At 44.6% G+C, this 15,867-nt stretch overlaps 1 protein-coding gene across 1 annotated transcript; it reads left to right on the forward strand.

The window, feature by feature from the left end:
* Nucleotides 1–1,818: 1,818 nt before the first annotated feature.
* Nucleotides 1,819–13,628, forward strand: LOC103623364 (poly(U)-specific endoribonuclease-A). Its single transcript, XM_008642449.2, has 7 exons — nt 1,819–3,461; nt 8,498–8,597; nt 10,153–10,264; nt 11,925–12,046; nt 12,131–12,243; nt 12,638–12,791; nt 13,221–13,628. Exons 1-7 carry the CDS (start codon nt 3,451–3,453, stop codon nt 13,476–13,478), a joined length of 870 nt encoding a protein of 289 aa, XP_008640671.1. The 5' UTR covers nt 1,819–3,450; the 3' UTR covers nt 13,479–13,628.
* Nucleotides 13,629–15,867: the final 2,239 nt, after the last annotated feature.

Below are 15,867 nucleotides of genomic sequence, written 5' to 3' on the forward strand. Positions count from 1 at the left end.
CCATTGTCCCCTGTCCTGTCACTCCAGGCCCTTGTCAAGAGTCTCTCTCCATCTTTCCTGTGGGCTCCCTTCAGGCACTGCAAGGCCACAGTGAGGTCACCCCAAAGCCTTCCCTTCTCCAGGCTGAACAATCCCAGTTCCCTCAGCCTTAAGGATTCATTGATCCGAAAAGAACTGAGCTGTGCAGGAAGATAGGATATTTCAGCCAAGCTCCCTAAAATTTTGGTTTACACCAATGTGTGAAAATTAGTGACTAATAACCCCAATGTATCTTTGTGCTAAATGTGAAACACTTCAAAACTCTTTAATTAATATGTCTTCACATACTGTGTCTTCTCAGTATGTCTTCCATGATTCCTAGACGGTTTCTCCTTACAAAATCAAGAAAGGTGTACGTTTGGCTGTCCTAAAAATAAACATAATAAAAAAGGTCCTCCTTTATCCCTTAAGCTCACACAGGGGTACTGAGCCTCTTGTGTGCCCAAGCAGATGTTTTCTTTTAGCCTCTTGGTTTGCTGAGTGTGCAGCTGGCTCATCTGGCTGTGAGAACATATCATAAGTCAGTCATGATTTACTTACTAAACCTGGGAATTAGCACTGGTAAGTGCAAGAATATTAACAGACCAGCCTAATGGTAAGAAGGTTGTGTCACAGTCCAGGTACATACATGTAGCTGCAGGGATGGAATTATTTATTCCTGGCGTTTCTATGACAAGAACATGCCTGGCTCTGTAATCCTCATCGTTTTCTCTTTCAGAATGACAGCTGCTGCACCAGAAACTCCCCAGTAAGTTGTAGGGATTGTAACGCCACTGGCTGGAGAGAAGGACTCCAGGACTGAGAGGCTGAGGCTTAGGAAAAGGGAGATAACCGAGACAGGCACAGGGATCCTGGAGTTTGGTGGGAAACAATCTGGTAGGAGAGGCTCCAACTTGAATATTAATATTTAAGGAAGGGTGGAGACCTCAGTGTCCCTGTGCTCTGCTCTCAGTGAGCTCTGACCTGGATGGGTTCCCACTGACCAACTCAGGCTGTGTCTCCACTGCTTTTCAGTGTGGGTCAGCTTGTGGGGACTTCGCAGCAATAGCCAAAGCTCCCATGGGAATGTCCAGCATCCTCAGTGTCTCATAAACTTCCCTCTTCCCTACATCCACACGCAAAACATGACCCAAAGGTCTGCTCTGCCTTTTCCTGGGAAAGGACTGAGTGTACTGTAGATCTGCAGGGTGTTTGTTCCAGCTGGCAGCTTTTACTCAGTCTCCCTGAGCGAGCCTGTCCAGCTGAAACGTGCCCTTTGTGCAGGTTTGAGCCCTGGCTGCATTGGTCTGGAAGCCTGTAAAACTCAGTGTTCTCACTCACACCTCTCTTGATCAACCAAAGAGGTTTAAACTAACTCTGAATCAACCCCTTCTCCCTTCAGGGAAATGTAGGCACCAGACTAGAGGTGACAAACCAACACTTACCTGTTGGCCACCTTGGCTGGAAAAGCAAAATATTTAGGCCAGAAATGTGCAGAGATGCCTACATGCTTTAGAAACATGTTTTATACCCAGGATCTCCTTGATCCTTGACCTTGGCAAAGGTCAGCATCTGATGCTTGAGGTGGTGGTTTTGTCAGGCAGAACATCTTCCACAATTTCTCACCCCACTCCTTTGGAAGTGCTGGTCACGTGTGAGTGAGACAGCACCAAACACTCTCCCTATTCCCTCGTGACAGAAAAAGAGGAACAGAGCAGGGGCAGCCTGGCCTCAACTCTTGCACAGAAACCACATCTGCTGCCCTGTGCAATGGTTTTGACAAAGCACTGGCTGGGCTCTGCTGCAGAGGAAGCCAACCCATGTAGATACTAAGGCTGCTCTCTGCACACTTTTTTTTTTTTCTGCATTAGACCTGGGGATGACCCAGATTCTGTGCTGATCTAATTTGCCTCTGATCAGTCCTTCGTTTGTGTTGGCAGACATACCCCTGCACCTCTTCAGGAACTTTGCATTTTTCTTAGCTCAGTGTCCAAATCAAAAGACAGAAGTTTTAAAAGAGATTCAAGTACACAGTTGGTTGTGAAATTTCTGGTGATGCTACTGAGTTGTAATTTTATTAAAGATTAACTTAAAACCACTGACTCTAGTGATGATGCTGCTTGTAAGTGAAAATTCCCTTGGCTCCCATCTGGGCTCTTTCTGTTAGTGTGAGTAAAGAAGTTGCAACTTTCTTATGGACAGAATACGCCCACTGGCTTTTGTATTTTAAAGGAAAGCTTAGAAGAAGAGTTCCTGCATTCAGTTGATAAACTGGGGCAGTTGACAAATCCAGGGTAATGGATTTTTGTCATTTACCTTGTTTACCCTGAACTGCAATAAATACTATGCAAAAATGATAAAGAAAATTATTTCTGTTAAAATTAGGGACATGCAAATTTGAGATACTTTCATTTCCCCTACCAGTGTCAAAAGGAAGCTTCACTTTTAAGAGTTTTAAGTGGGCTGCATGTCTTTTTCCCTATGCAATTCTGTGTGTCAGGTGTCTTCATTACCAGGGGTTTTATTTGGCCCTAAATTAATTCTTTGAAGGGGTACATGGACCAGCGGTGCAGAACCATTTGCATGACTGGTAGCTAGCATCAAGCCATTCTGGCTTCTCTCTCTCTCTCTTCCTATATCTATAGTTTAGACCTAAGGCTATGCTTTTTGGAAATTAATTATTATGAAGAAGAAAATGCTACAAGTACCAACCAAAACCCAATAAACTTTAAACCATCTGAAGGTTGATTTAGCCACATAATGAATGCAAGCTTCCCAGGACAGGCACTGGAGTGGGTACCTGCACCTACCAGCACCTGCCACCACTTGCTTCCAGTGGCACATGCAAAGTTCTGCCTTTCAAAAACGTTTCCTTGCTATAACACCTCCTAATATTCACAAGATCCCATTTAGCAGTTTCAGCTGTAAATAAAGAAGCATTTGTTGGGGGTTTTTTCTTCCCCGCCTTTGTTTTTTTTTTATCTCAGTTTAATTATCATCTTCCCTTCTACTGTCAAATAATCACTAGATACAGAATAACACTAGAATGTCCCGTCTATCACAAGGCTTTCAGGCTTGCAGTGCTTTTTTCTGGGCTCAAACGTCATCCAGAGATGTAAAATCTGTATGGCAAATAATCCAAGATGCAAGATAAAGTGAGGCAACAGCTTGCTACAGATACCTCTGACTTCCTGGTGTGAGTGTTCCTGCGCGGAGAGAGGCGTGAGTTGTGGTGTTGTCCTTAGACTGTTGTGGGAACTGGCACCTCCTGCTTCTCCTGTGCCTTCCTGTCAGGCCGAGTGACAGTCCTCAGCGGGCAAGAGGGTGTAAGAGGAGCACAGCTCTGTGCCTTGGACTACAGGAGGATTGCTGAGCTTCTGGCTGCCTTCTCCCTGCTCAGAGTATTTGCCAAGAGAAAAACTTCTTCCTGGCATGGCAAGTGGGTAAGAGACAATCATACTAATTCTCCTCTAACAGGAAGGGTAGTGGGGATGGGATAAATTTGTCTGTAAAAGGGTGAATATTACATGACATGGCACACAGCAAGAACCCTGGTCCTCCTTCTGTTCTGTTTTACTGACTCACTGCTGTGTTTCACAGTGTAAAACATCGCTGAGGCTACTGAACCATTAGCTTAAAATAAAGGCGATGCTAAAATCAGACTGTGCTTAAACATAGCTGGTAACTTAGAATCAGTTCTTCAAACATCAGCTGCCTGCCCAGGACCTTGACAGATTGTTCCACTCTTATGTTTGCCCCTTGACATTGCCTTTTCCTTTCCACGTACAAAACCTGCCATATTTATCCTTCGGTATTTCAAATACCAGCTTTAAATGAAAAAATAAAAAAATCACTGGACTCAAATAGAAGACATAGATACTGGCATAAGATGAAAATCTAAAGAATTGTTTCTATCTTCTGTTAGCCATAAAAGCTGTTGCATATATTTCCTCTTCTTCTCTATGTAAAGATTAAAGGCTCTATAAAATTGCATGTTGTTGAAAGGATCTTGGAAGGTAAATTTGCTTTGGAGAAGGTGTTCAATCAAACCTTTGCAGGGCTTCATGTGACCCATTTGCAATACATGTTTTTCTTGCTCTGACACTGTTGACTTGCACACATTATTTGCCACTGACCTTTAATTCTCTTCGTGTCTTGAGTCATTTCTGATTTATTGCAATAAAGTCTTCTTCTTGGAGCATTGTTTTGGGTAGAATGAAGAATAAAATGAAGATGTTAGATTCTTTTGCTCTAACCACACTGCTGGTGCATCAGTTACTCTTGCAAAGAGCCTCTCCCAAGTTTTCTCAGCTCTTAAAAGTGCAGACTGAGTGTGGTTACTGGTGTGATGCTTTGCTCACATAAGCACATCCAAGCAAGGTTCCAACTGGACAAAATCCAATTGGCCAGACTTCTTGCACAGAAATAATTAATTCTATGTGAAAGCATAAATTTAACAACTCAGAACTTTCACCATAGGGAGGCGATTGAGAATTGATGATAAACATCTCTGTGTTTGAGCCAGCCATGCCATTGTGTTGAAAACCAGGGAGTAAATATGCAATACCCTTTTCCAGGAAAACCTTACCTACTTGCTGGTGTGTCATGGATTTGCATGAAGGTGTTGGGCATCTTCTCATTGAAGTTGTCTCACCTTGTATGTGTAAGCTAAGTTTATGGCCCTTTTTAAAGAAATACCATCCAGAAAGAGTTTTTACAAGATGACTGTATAGGTTGCTAGACAAGTTTTTTTGCTTTGGCAAGGGTATATTTTTTTAAATCTTCATTTACAGCATAAACAGGTGCTCTCTCTGTTTGGAAACTAAAGGGACAACAAAAAGGAGAGGAAAACTTCATTATGACATTGTGGTAGCACCTAACAGAGATAAAGGAGAGTAAAGGCTTTTATTTTGTAAAATGTAGTGATTTCAGTTTTGGGACAAGTTTCCTGAATGCAGGAATACATTTAGTAAAAGAATATTTATTAAACAAAAACGGGGATTGAAATCTCTAGGTATATGCTTGCTGTAACCCTCTCCTGAGTAGACACCTCGAGCTTATGTGATATTCCATAATATTTCTAAAGGAGGAAAGGTCAAACAGAGCCCTACAGTGCTTTATAAACACAGGACAAATCTGCCAAGAGCAGACTGAGAACAAGCAGTGGGTATTAAAGGGATGACAGATCTCTCCTAGATAGGTGACTTTCACCAAAATACACACATACGAAAATATACGTATATAAAATACTGTATCTGTGGAACAAAATATTATAATAAAACCCAGCTGACACCCTCCCTAATTTTCCACATACCTTGGATGTTCAGCAGGCAGCAGACTCCTCTCCACCACCAGTAGTTCCTTCCAAAGTAAAAACTCTATTAAACATAATATGATGGTTCTCAAACAGACGGGATAAGCTGATGCAGAGGAGGAGACAGCAAGAAGGTCCAGAATCCAGGACAAAAGTGATCCAATAAAATTAGAGCAGTCCAAGGTAAAGGCTTGAAGTTTGAAAAACATCTCTGGTACTGTTCTGTGAACTCACCAGTCCTGTCCTTGGGCCTTCAGCTGAGCTGCTGAGGTGAGCAGTTTTCTGTTTGGTGGTGGTTTGTAAGCTCTTTTGAGAAGGGCTTGCTCTTCTTAAGAATCTGGAAAGAATATGGAAGTATGGCTGGAAATAAATAAAACTGCTGCTGCTGGTGGCTTCTGTGGAAGCTCCCTGGGACATTGAGCAGGGGCCTTGTTTGGGCAGCCCAGCCAGTGTTGATAATGTGATGCCACAAGCACCACTTACTCTACAAGCAGAGCCTGGCGTTTGGGCAGGGGCTGAATGAAGCTCCTCTGTGACAGCCTCCTTCTTCTCCACTGCGAGATCCATGCAAGTACGTGTTCCAAGCACAAATCTTCCTTCATATTCCTGTATAACCCTGACAATGAACATATCCTTTGGCTCCTATACGCTAGAAATTTTAGCCTTTTTCCTTTTTTCAGGTATTGACACCTGTTCGAGCCCAGTTAAAAGTTCAAGTGATCGTGTAGATTTCCAATCCACAACTATCCCAAAGTACCAGAGAACCCGAGGGAAAATGCACTGTCAGTGCCTCCAGCGTAGCTAAGGAACACAGCAGCTCAGATCTGTGGTTACAGGTGGACTGGGGCGTGGCAGCTGCAGTAGTTACGGTTATCTGCCCTGCCTTTGTGCCTTTGCCACAATCTTTGTTTGCTCTTTCTGCTAGAGAGCATGGAATTTGCCACTGGCAAGAGAATGCAGTGAGTTATCTCCGTCCTGGCCAGAACAGAAGGAGAAGATTAACACTTATCAGAGGTTCAGAGCTGGGCTTGAAGGTGCCTTGATTCAGTCTGGGAGAACCAGTTGGTAAAATCATGGCAAGTTGCCCCAAGAGGTATTTTAAAGAAATGCCAATTCTTGACAGACTTCTGTACTTTTCTTCTTCTCTGGAAAACATTTCTTTTGGAGAAGAATTCAAAATTATCAAGTGGTTCTTCTCTGGGCTTTGATTCATGTGCTGGTTTGTAACTGATTGATCCCACTGTCAGTCATTTAAAGATTAATCCACTTCTTTTTTTCTCCCCTCCATCTTCTTGATCTCCTCTTAGTGTGGACATAATGTACTTGAACTGGAGCTACCTCTGAGTGCTTCATCACAATAACAACCCGTTGTGGTTTGACACTGGCCAAATGCCAGGCACCGACAAAAGCCGCTCCCTCACTCTCCCCTGCCACAGCTGGGCAGAGGAGAGAAACAAATTAATGAAGGGTTCATGAGTGGAGATAAGGACCATGAGAAAACACTCCAAGGGCAAAACAGGCTCAACTTAGAAGTACAAAGTAAATTTATTACTAAAAAAAAATCAGAGGAGGATAATGAGAAGTAAAATAAGCCCTTAAAAACATCTTTTTCCCCCCAACCCCTCCCTCCTTCCCACTGACAGCGCAGGGAGACAGGGCATGGGGGTTTTGGTCAGTTTGTCACCCGAGATCTTCTTCTGCTGTGCAGGGAGAGCAGTCTTCCCCTGTGCACAAGACTGTGGGGTCCCTCCCACAGGAGACAGTTCCCCGTGAACTTCTCCAGCGTGGCTCCAAATCTCACGAGCAGCAGTTCTCCCCAAACTGCTGCAACGTGAATTCCTCCCACAGGCACACAGTCCTCCCAAAACTGCTGCAGCATGGGTCAGTCTTCCACGGGGTGCAGTCCTCCAAGGACAGGCTGCTCCAGCCTGGAAGCAGGGCCCTCTCTCTCCACTGGGTCTCCCACTGGATCACAGCCTCCTCCAGGAGTCCACCCACCCTGGCATGGGCACCTTCCCTATGGGCTGCGCGGGGATCTCTGCAGCCCCCATGAACACACCAGCTCACCATGGTCTTCACCATGGCCTGCAGAGGCACCTTGGCTCTGGCACCTGGAGCACCTCCTGCCCCTCCTTCTGCACTGACCTTGGTGTCTCCATGTTGTTTTCCTCATGTGTTCTCACCTCCTCCTCTTCTCTGGCTAGGAAAAACTGTGCCCAGTTTGTGTTGATTTTCTTTTTAAATATGTTTTCACAGAGGCATTACCAACCTCTCTAATTGGCCCAGCCTTGGCCAGCAGCATGTCCATCTTCAGAGCCATCAGTGATTGGCTCTGCTGGACATGGTGGAAACTTCTAGCATCTTCTCACATAAGCCACCTCCGTGGACCTGCCCGCTACCAAAAACAAGGCCATGCAAAACCAAGACACAACCCTTCTTAAATCTTGTTGATAGACAAATGGACAGACTTCTGAAAACTGTACACTATTATGCAGGAAAAGACTCCATTAAAAATAAGGGAAGGAGAAGCTTGGGTAGGTCTGTATGTGCATCAGAGATCAGTGCATGAGGGATTTTTATTGTATGCAGACCTGGTGTTTAGAGCCTTACTCACCCTTTGTCACCACTACCTTTATGCTGGGATAATCACATGGCAAAGGAAAACATTCTGTGTGGAATCTTGCTTGAAGGAAAAAGGGTAGGAAGAGTTTATATGATTGCTGCTAGAAAAGCATCATAGAGAGAATTCTGTGCTTCCTGTTCAGTTGGTAGCGTTGCAGCATGCTAGCAACAATCTCTTGCTTGCCTCTGATTTGTGCACAGAATCCTCAAGAATGAAAAAGTACCATCTTCCTTTTTGTTTTGGTGCATGGAAAACCGCAGGAAGACTTACCAACAAAACTTTGTTGAAATAGATTCTGACTTAACCTTAGGGAAGGCTCAGGTTTCCTTACAGGTTGCCTGCATTCTTTGAAAAGGAATGTGGACCATAAGCATTGGGGTTTTTCCAGCAGCAGTGACAGGAAGGTGTGGGGAGAAAGAGAAACTTAATGACAAGCTGATATCCCGAACATGGAGTGGCATTAGAAGACTCTAGAAGTGACTTGCAGAAATAACAGCATGTGCCCTTTTTTAACACATATATTCCTCTGTATTTCTTGACAGGAAGGCCTTAAATCATGAACTTTCTAAGCTTTTCAATGAGATGTGGGATGTAGATGTTCACCGCCTTAGGCCTGGGGAAGACTACACAATTGATGTGCAGGTAACCAGTTGCTTAGTCAGGATTACGGGTGGTGTGGTGCTGCAGCAAAAGTGCCTTTTGCTAAAGGAGTTGCCTGTCCTTTGTCGTGTCCAGTGAGGAAAGCATCCCTTAGGAGAGGGAACGGTGCAGAGATCACAAATGTTTCACACTTACCTGGACCTTGGTTACAAGTGGAGTCTCTCAGGTGTTTGTCTTGGGCCCTGTAATATTTCATATCTCTATCTGTGAGCTGGAGGAGGAACCAGCATGCAACCCTTCCAGTTTTACAGATGACAGCAAACTGTGGTGAGGAAGTCGATATGCTCAGGTGTATGGCTTCTCTTCCACTGGACACAGGAGGCTGGAGGAACAGGCTAAGGAAGGAACATCATGAAATTCAACAACAACAAAGGAACACGATGCCTAGAGAAGCTGTGAAATCCCCATCTCTGAAGGTTTTCAAGAGCCAACATGATGACACCCTGAGAAACAGAGTCTGAATTCAGTGTTAACCACACTTTAAGCAGCACTAGAGATGTCCTGTTCCACCCTGGGTGTTTCAGTGTGTGAATGACAACTTGTGTGTGTGGTCTGGGTGACTTGCAGCAAGGGAGAAAGGGAGAAAGGTCGCAAGTCATTCTTAGGGGAATAAGGGAGGAATTTGAGAAATTCCTGGGTTTCTCTGGGAGAGTGGGGAGTAGCACAGAGGGGTTGGTGAAGAAGACTTCAGGACTTGCTTCCAGTCCCAGGGAACTGTGAGGGAGGAGTGAGAGATTTGATAAGCAGCCATTCACTCCTTGCTAGCTCAGTGCAGTGCAAACATGACCATGTGTTTTGACCACAAATTGCAACAGGCCAGAATATTCACAATCCAGTTTTGTCCTCACACAAGAACTCACTTTATTCTGATGTTACTCAAACACTTTATTCCAGTTTTGCTTCATATTATAACAGAAAATTTTCTGTTGCTGATAAACTCAAAATAGTGGTACCTACCTCAAGCCAAAATGCATTTGGGAAAAACTTCTCCCATATGGTTTCTCCATTTGTCAGAACAAGGATCTAGGTACCCCTTGTTAACAAGCTGCTATTCATCTTCTGCCCGTGTTAACAAGCTGCTATTCATCTTCTGTCTTCTTTCCTTGAGAATGCCACTTATGAAATAGAAATTTGAAAATTATCAGGAAAGCCTCCTTACAACTGCAGCGACAGAAGGTACCCAAATCTCCTTTTAATTTATTTGTGATGGGAGGAAGCCCTTGCTCTACATCACTTCTGTTTACCATTTGTGATGTATAATAGCACAGCTGGTTACTGAGCAGAACAGAACTATCACATGGGCCATCACAATCATCTGTGTCAACAGAGAAATTTCAGGCTCTTACAGTGCCAGAGATTGTCTTTTTTCTTTATGCTGGCAGTTCTGTAATGTCTTCTCTTGTTTCATAGGAAGACAATTCCTAGCAAAGAATCCTGATAGCATTATGGGGTTTGGTTTGATTATTACAAAGGCAGGCACTATCTCCTCTAAGGACATCTTACTCCTTACATTGTTTTCCTCTGGTGTTCTTCCTAGGGAAAAGCAGGCCCAGCACAGCAAGGTGACAGTGCTGTCCAGGACAACGCAGCCAGACATCTCTTTCACAACGTAAATGAAGAACGCCTGAAGAGCATAAAAACTTTTGCAAGTGAGACCTGTTCTTTTGTTAATGGTGGATGTGATATAAAAAAATCTGTGCTGGTTTTGATGTGTTTGCCTAAAATATAACACTGTATATTCTTCGGATGGTGGTGAGGATCATCAGGCTGTAGGTCATTTGAAGGGAGTTTTCGTAACAGTTGCATGGAGGGTACCTGTACCTGAGCCTCAGGAGGAACATCCTTTTGTTCCTTAGGCAAAATCTGAATTCTCTGGCTCTTCCACTACAAAGTAAAAGGGATGAGACACTTACCACAAGCTCGAGAAGTGGCCCATGGGAATCTCACAGGGATTTAGCAAGACCAAGTGCTGGTGCTGCACTAGGGTCAGGACAACCCCTGGGATCAATCCAGGCTGGGGATGAGCAGAGGGAGCAGCCCTGGCAGAAGGACTTGGGGGTGCTGTGGGTGAGAGCTGGCCCTGCCTTGGCTGTGTGCACTGGGACAGAACCCCCCTGAGCTGGGCTGAGCCCCCAGCGTGGGCAGCAGGGGAGGGGGGATTCTGCCCCTCTGCCTTGCTCTGCTGAGACCCCCCTGCAGGGCTGCATCCAGCCCTGGGATCCCAGCACAGGAAGGACAGGGAGCTGCTGGAGCCAGTCCAGAGCCGGGACACCAAGGGGAGCAGAGGGATGGAGCAGCTCTGCTGGGAGGAAGGGCTGAGGGAACTGGGATTGTTCAGCCTGGAGAAGGGAAGGCTTTGGGGTGACCTCATTGTGGCCTTGCAGTGCCTGAAGGGAGCCCACAGGAAAGATGGAGAGAGATTCTTTACAAGGGTGACAGGACAAGGGGGAATGGCTTCAAACTGACAGAGGGTAGGTTAAGATTAGAATTTAGAAAGAAATCCTTTCCTGTGAGGGCGGTTGCATTCACAGTAATGAACAGTTTGTCCAGAGAAGCTGTGGCTGCCCCATCCCTGGCAGTGTCCAAGGCCAGGCTGGCTAGGGCTCTGAGACACCTGGGATAGTGGAAGGTGTCCCTGGCAGGGAGGGACCTCCCATGGCAGGGAGGGACCTCCCATGGCAGGGAGGTTGGAACTGGATGATCTTTAAAGTCTCTTCCAACCCAAACCCTTCTATGATTCTATGTATTGAAAAAGACGCCAAATTAATCTTTACTCCTTTACTCACAGCTTCTAAGCCCTTCTAGATAGTACTAGACCCATAGCTAGTTCTTGCATTTCTGTTGGGGGCTATACTTCAGCCAAGTCTATGAATGTATGTTTCCTTCCCTAATTTTTCTCAAGCTCAAGACATCTCGTATAGGTTTATGCTCTATTATTTCTCTGCTGAAATAATGCCCACAAAACCTTGTGCCAGCATAGCTCAAGGTCCTAAGCCTGTGTCTGTAATTGTGGTGGTCAGATATGATTTGTTTTGGTAGAAGGTAATTATTACTTCATCACTCAGCTCCGTAAGAAAGCTCAGTAGCTCTTTATCTTTAAAAAGATCTTTAAAAAGTACAGCAATGATCTGGCCTTGAGTCACCTTGAGGCCTACACCTAACAGTGTACCTGGGAGTGGAATCTGACATATAAAGGAATGACTTTCTCTAAGGGCTGTCAAGGCATATTCTATGGTGACTTTTTATGATGGCACTCTAATGCCTGGATCAGGCATATGAGCAGACTGAAAGTTTCTCTTTTTTCTGCAGCCTTTATTTCCTTATTGGACAACTATGAGACATCAACTGGTGTAGCAGAAGTAGTGACTCCAGAAGAAATAGCTGAAAACAATTGTTTCCTTGATGCTATCTTAGCGACAGAGGTCATGAGAGTGAGTAACACAGATCTTTTTTGTTGCTGAAAACACTGAATTAAAAACTAAACTGTGTATGTATCTTGGTTTTCTATCCTTCAGCTAGCTCATGACTATCTGCTGAAAAAAAATCTAGCAAAGCCAAACCTTGCTGATTTCAAGCATCAGCTTTATGACATCTGGTTCCAGCTCTATGCCAGGAAAGAGGGAGACAGGTATGTTCGATGGGTATGGGCACTGAAAATCTCTGTGCTATTCCGATTTAGGTAAATGTAAGCCCAAGTGCCATGTTACACATAGAACTGGAAGAATGCTTCACACTGACAGAGAGCAGGTTTAGATTGGATATGAGGAAGAAATTGTTCCCTGTGAGGGTGCTGAGGCCCTGTTGTATGTTGCCCAGAGAAGCTGTGGCTGCCCCATCCCTGGCAGTGTCCAAGGCCAGGTTGGATGGGGCTCTGAGACACCTGGGATAGTGGAAGGTGTCCCTGCTTTGGCAGGAGGTTGGAACGAGATGAGCTTTAACATCCCTTCCAACCCAAACCATTCTATGGCTCTATGAAACATATTAAAGACCTATGTATTTTGTTTTTTTCTTTTTCATTATAGACCTGATTCTTGTGGTTTTGAACATGTTTTTGTTGGAGAAACAAGGCGTGGTAAAGAGATCTTAGGTTTGCACAACTGGGTGCAATTTTACCTTCAGGAAAAGCACAACCAGATTGATTACAAGGGATACGTGGCTCGGAAGAACAAAACTAGGGTAAGAACAAGCTGCTGGGGGCCTTTGCAAGACAAATGGATCCAGAGATAGAAGTGTAATGGAACAGGTGTAATGATGCAATCATAGCCTCAGAGTTTTGAACAGTAATAAGTATATACAGTATATAACTGTATATAAGCAGAATGACTACTAACATGCTTTCCAGCTTCTTTTTTTTTTTTTTTGCAAAAACTATTTTAAAAAGAAGTGCTGGTGTTCACAGAACTGCAACACTGCTGAGGCTTAGTTGGGATAAATGGTCATGTATGCTCCAGGGGTCAGGGAAAAGACTGTGCTCCAGCTATAGCACCCAGGCACACAAAGGATGACTGAAGCTTACAAAGCTCTCAAAAATCTGGAATCAGAATTTCTATCTGTCCAGTCACAGCTGTGTTGGAGATTATTCTGTTGTTTCATTTATGCTTTCAGCCTGACAAAGATGACCAAGTTTTGAGCATCCAGTTCAGCTGGAAAGGCTCAGTCAAGCCAATTGGAAGCACCTTTGTTGGTGTCAGCCCAGAGTTTGAATTTGCCCTTTACACAGTCATTTTCCTGCTGTCTGAAGAAAGAGTCACACGTGAAACAGTGAAGATAGATGAGTATGAGCTACAGATGGTTGTCTGGCGCCACGGTAACCACATTGGAACAGCATACCCAGTACTGCTCAGCACCACTAGTGAAGACTAGTAGAGTGAGCAGGAACCATTTCTTTTTAAATCAGGGGAAAGGAGGAGTGGTGGAGAGAGGAGGAATGGATGGGGGGTGGACAGGGCCAGACAGCAAAGTTAATATGTTGTTTTATACAACTCATTTCAAGTAAAAATTTATGACTCTGTCTCTTTTGGTCTGCAATGGAGTGTTTAATCAGTAGTGTTCTGTGACACTGTCTGAGAAACCATGAAACATACTCCTGCTCACATTAAATTTATATCTAACTTACATCAGTCTTCCCTCGTGCATGGTAGCACTGTACTTTTCCGCAAATAATGACATTTAGGAAAAGGTTGTATTAAAACTGATATACATATTTCTCTTATTTGTTAGTCACTGCATATCTAAAAGAGCAATAACCACACATTGCTTACACTTTACCTTCCAGACAGAAGCTTTGATTTGGCACAGGCAGAACCCCAGGATGTTTTAGTCTCCTCTCCTCATTTCATAAGAGGTTAATTTCAAATGCATTATTACCATACAATGACCTGGACACACAGGGAACATATTCAGATGGGGAGATGGTCATCAGATCCACAGCAGGCCTTAAAATGTATTCTGCTTCTTAACACAATTTTCATATACTCCCTCTGTATTCCTGAAACACCTGGATGACAACTTCATGGTACAGGTACTAAGAGAGCTGACTCGGAAAGATGCCCTCCTTGCTAGTCAACAGAGAGGATCTTGTGATCCTCTTAGTGGAGATTGGTGGCTGTCTTGGCCACAGTGACCATGAAGCCACTGAGTTTAAAATCTCTGGTGACAGAGGGAAAAGCACCAGCAAAACTTCAACCCTGGACATGGGAAGAGCAGACTTCAGGCTGCTCAGGGAACCAGTAAATAAAGTCCCCTGGGAAAATGCTTTTGAAGGTCCTGGGGTTGATCAGTGCTGATCACTTTTTAAGCACCATCTCCTGAGAGCACAGGAGTTGGCAATTCCTAAAAATCATACATCAAGCAGGTGAGGTGGAAGGCTACCTTGGCTGAACAGGAATCTTCTTTTGGAGATAAAGTGAAAAAGGAAGAGGTATGCCCACTGGAAGCAAGGTCAGGTGATGTGGAAGGAATACGGAGATGCTGCTCACCACTGTAGGGGGAGAATTCATGTGGCCAAAGTTCCATTGCAATTGAAGCCACCAGAAATGTGGGGGACAATAAAAAGAGGGGTTTTAAAATACATTAATGGCAAAAGGCAGTGCTGAAATGACAACAGCCCATTACAGGATGAGGATGGTCACCTCACAACCAGGGCCATGGACAAGGTAGAGATGTTTAATGCTTTCTTTGCCTCTATCTTCAACACTGATGATGGATTAAGGAGGTCCCAGCACCCTGGGCTAGAGGACTGTGACTGTGAGAATGATAAACTCTGAGTTAACCCTGAAGGTGTGAGGGATCTGCAGCTCCAGATAGATCCCTATAAGTCTTTGGGGTGTGAGGGGATTAATCTGAGAATACATAAAGAGCTGGCTGATGTCATCACGAGGCATCTCTTGATGATTTTTGAAAAGTCGTGGGAATTTGAAGAGGTCCCAGTTTTCAAAGAGGGCAAGAAGGATAACCCTGGAAGCTACAGGGCTATCAGTCTCACTCCAGTGCCTGGTAAAATTATGAAGATGATGATGATTATTCTGGGAAGTATTGAAAAACACCTGAAGGACAACACAGTCATTGGTCACAGCCAGCACAGCTTTATGAGAGGAAAATCGTGTTTATCAAAACTAATTTCTTTTCATACTAAGGTAACCCGCCCATCTGATCAAGAAATGTCAGTAGATGTAATCTTTTTGGATTTCAGTAAAGCTTTGGATATCATCTATCTCAGTGTGCAGCCCGCAGCTGGATAAACACATCATGTGATGGGTGAGCAACTTGCTCACAGGTCAAGCACAAAAAGTGACAGTAACCGGGGTGACATCAGACTGGCGGCCTGTCACCTGTGGGGTTCCACAGGGCACCATCTTAGGCCCAGTTCTCTTAAAAGTCCTCATAAACAGCTTGAATGCAGGACTGGAAGGGATACTAAGTAAGCTTGCAGATGATACAAAACTGGGAGGAGCTGTTGACTCCCTGGAGGGCAAAAAGGCCCTGCAGAGAGCCTTGGAAAAATGACAGGGCTGGGCAATCACCAACTGTGTAAAGTTTAACAAAGACAAAGGCTGGGTTCTGCACCTGGGATGGGACAGCCTTGGATGTACAGACAGACTGGGGAATGAGAGGCTGGAGAGCAGTGCTGTGGAAAGGGTCCTGAGGGTCCTGGTTGATGGCGAACTGAACATGAGCCAGCAGTGCCCTGGCAGCCAGGAGGGACATCCCTGTACTGGGGGGCATCAGCCAAAGCCTCACCCGCCCGGCGAGG

This window comes from Corvus brachyrhynchos, unplaced genomic scaffold (genome assembly GCF_000691975.1).
Source record: "Corvus brachyrhynchos isolate BGI_N302 unplaced genomic scaffold, ASM69197v1 scaffold209, whole genome shotgun sequence".
NCBI classification, from domain to species: Eukaryota; Metazoa; Chordata; class Aves; order Passeriformes; family Corvidae; genus Corvus; species Corvus brachyrhynchos.

What these genes read in the sequence shown, in the direction of transcription:
- LOC103623364 (XM_008642449.2), top strand. An exon ending in ACTACACAATTGATGTGCAG is followed by an intron (nt 8,598 to 10,152) that starts GTAACCAGTTGC and finishes TGTTCTTCCTAG; the next exon opens with GGAAAAGCAGGCCCAGCACA. An exon ending in TAGCGACAGAGGTCATGAGA is followed by an intron (nt 12,047 to 12,130) that starts GTGAGTAACACA and finishes TCTATCCTTCAG; the next exon opens with CTAGCTCATGACTATCTGCT.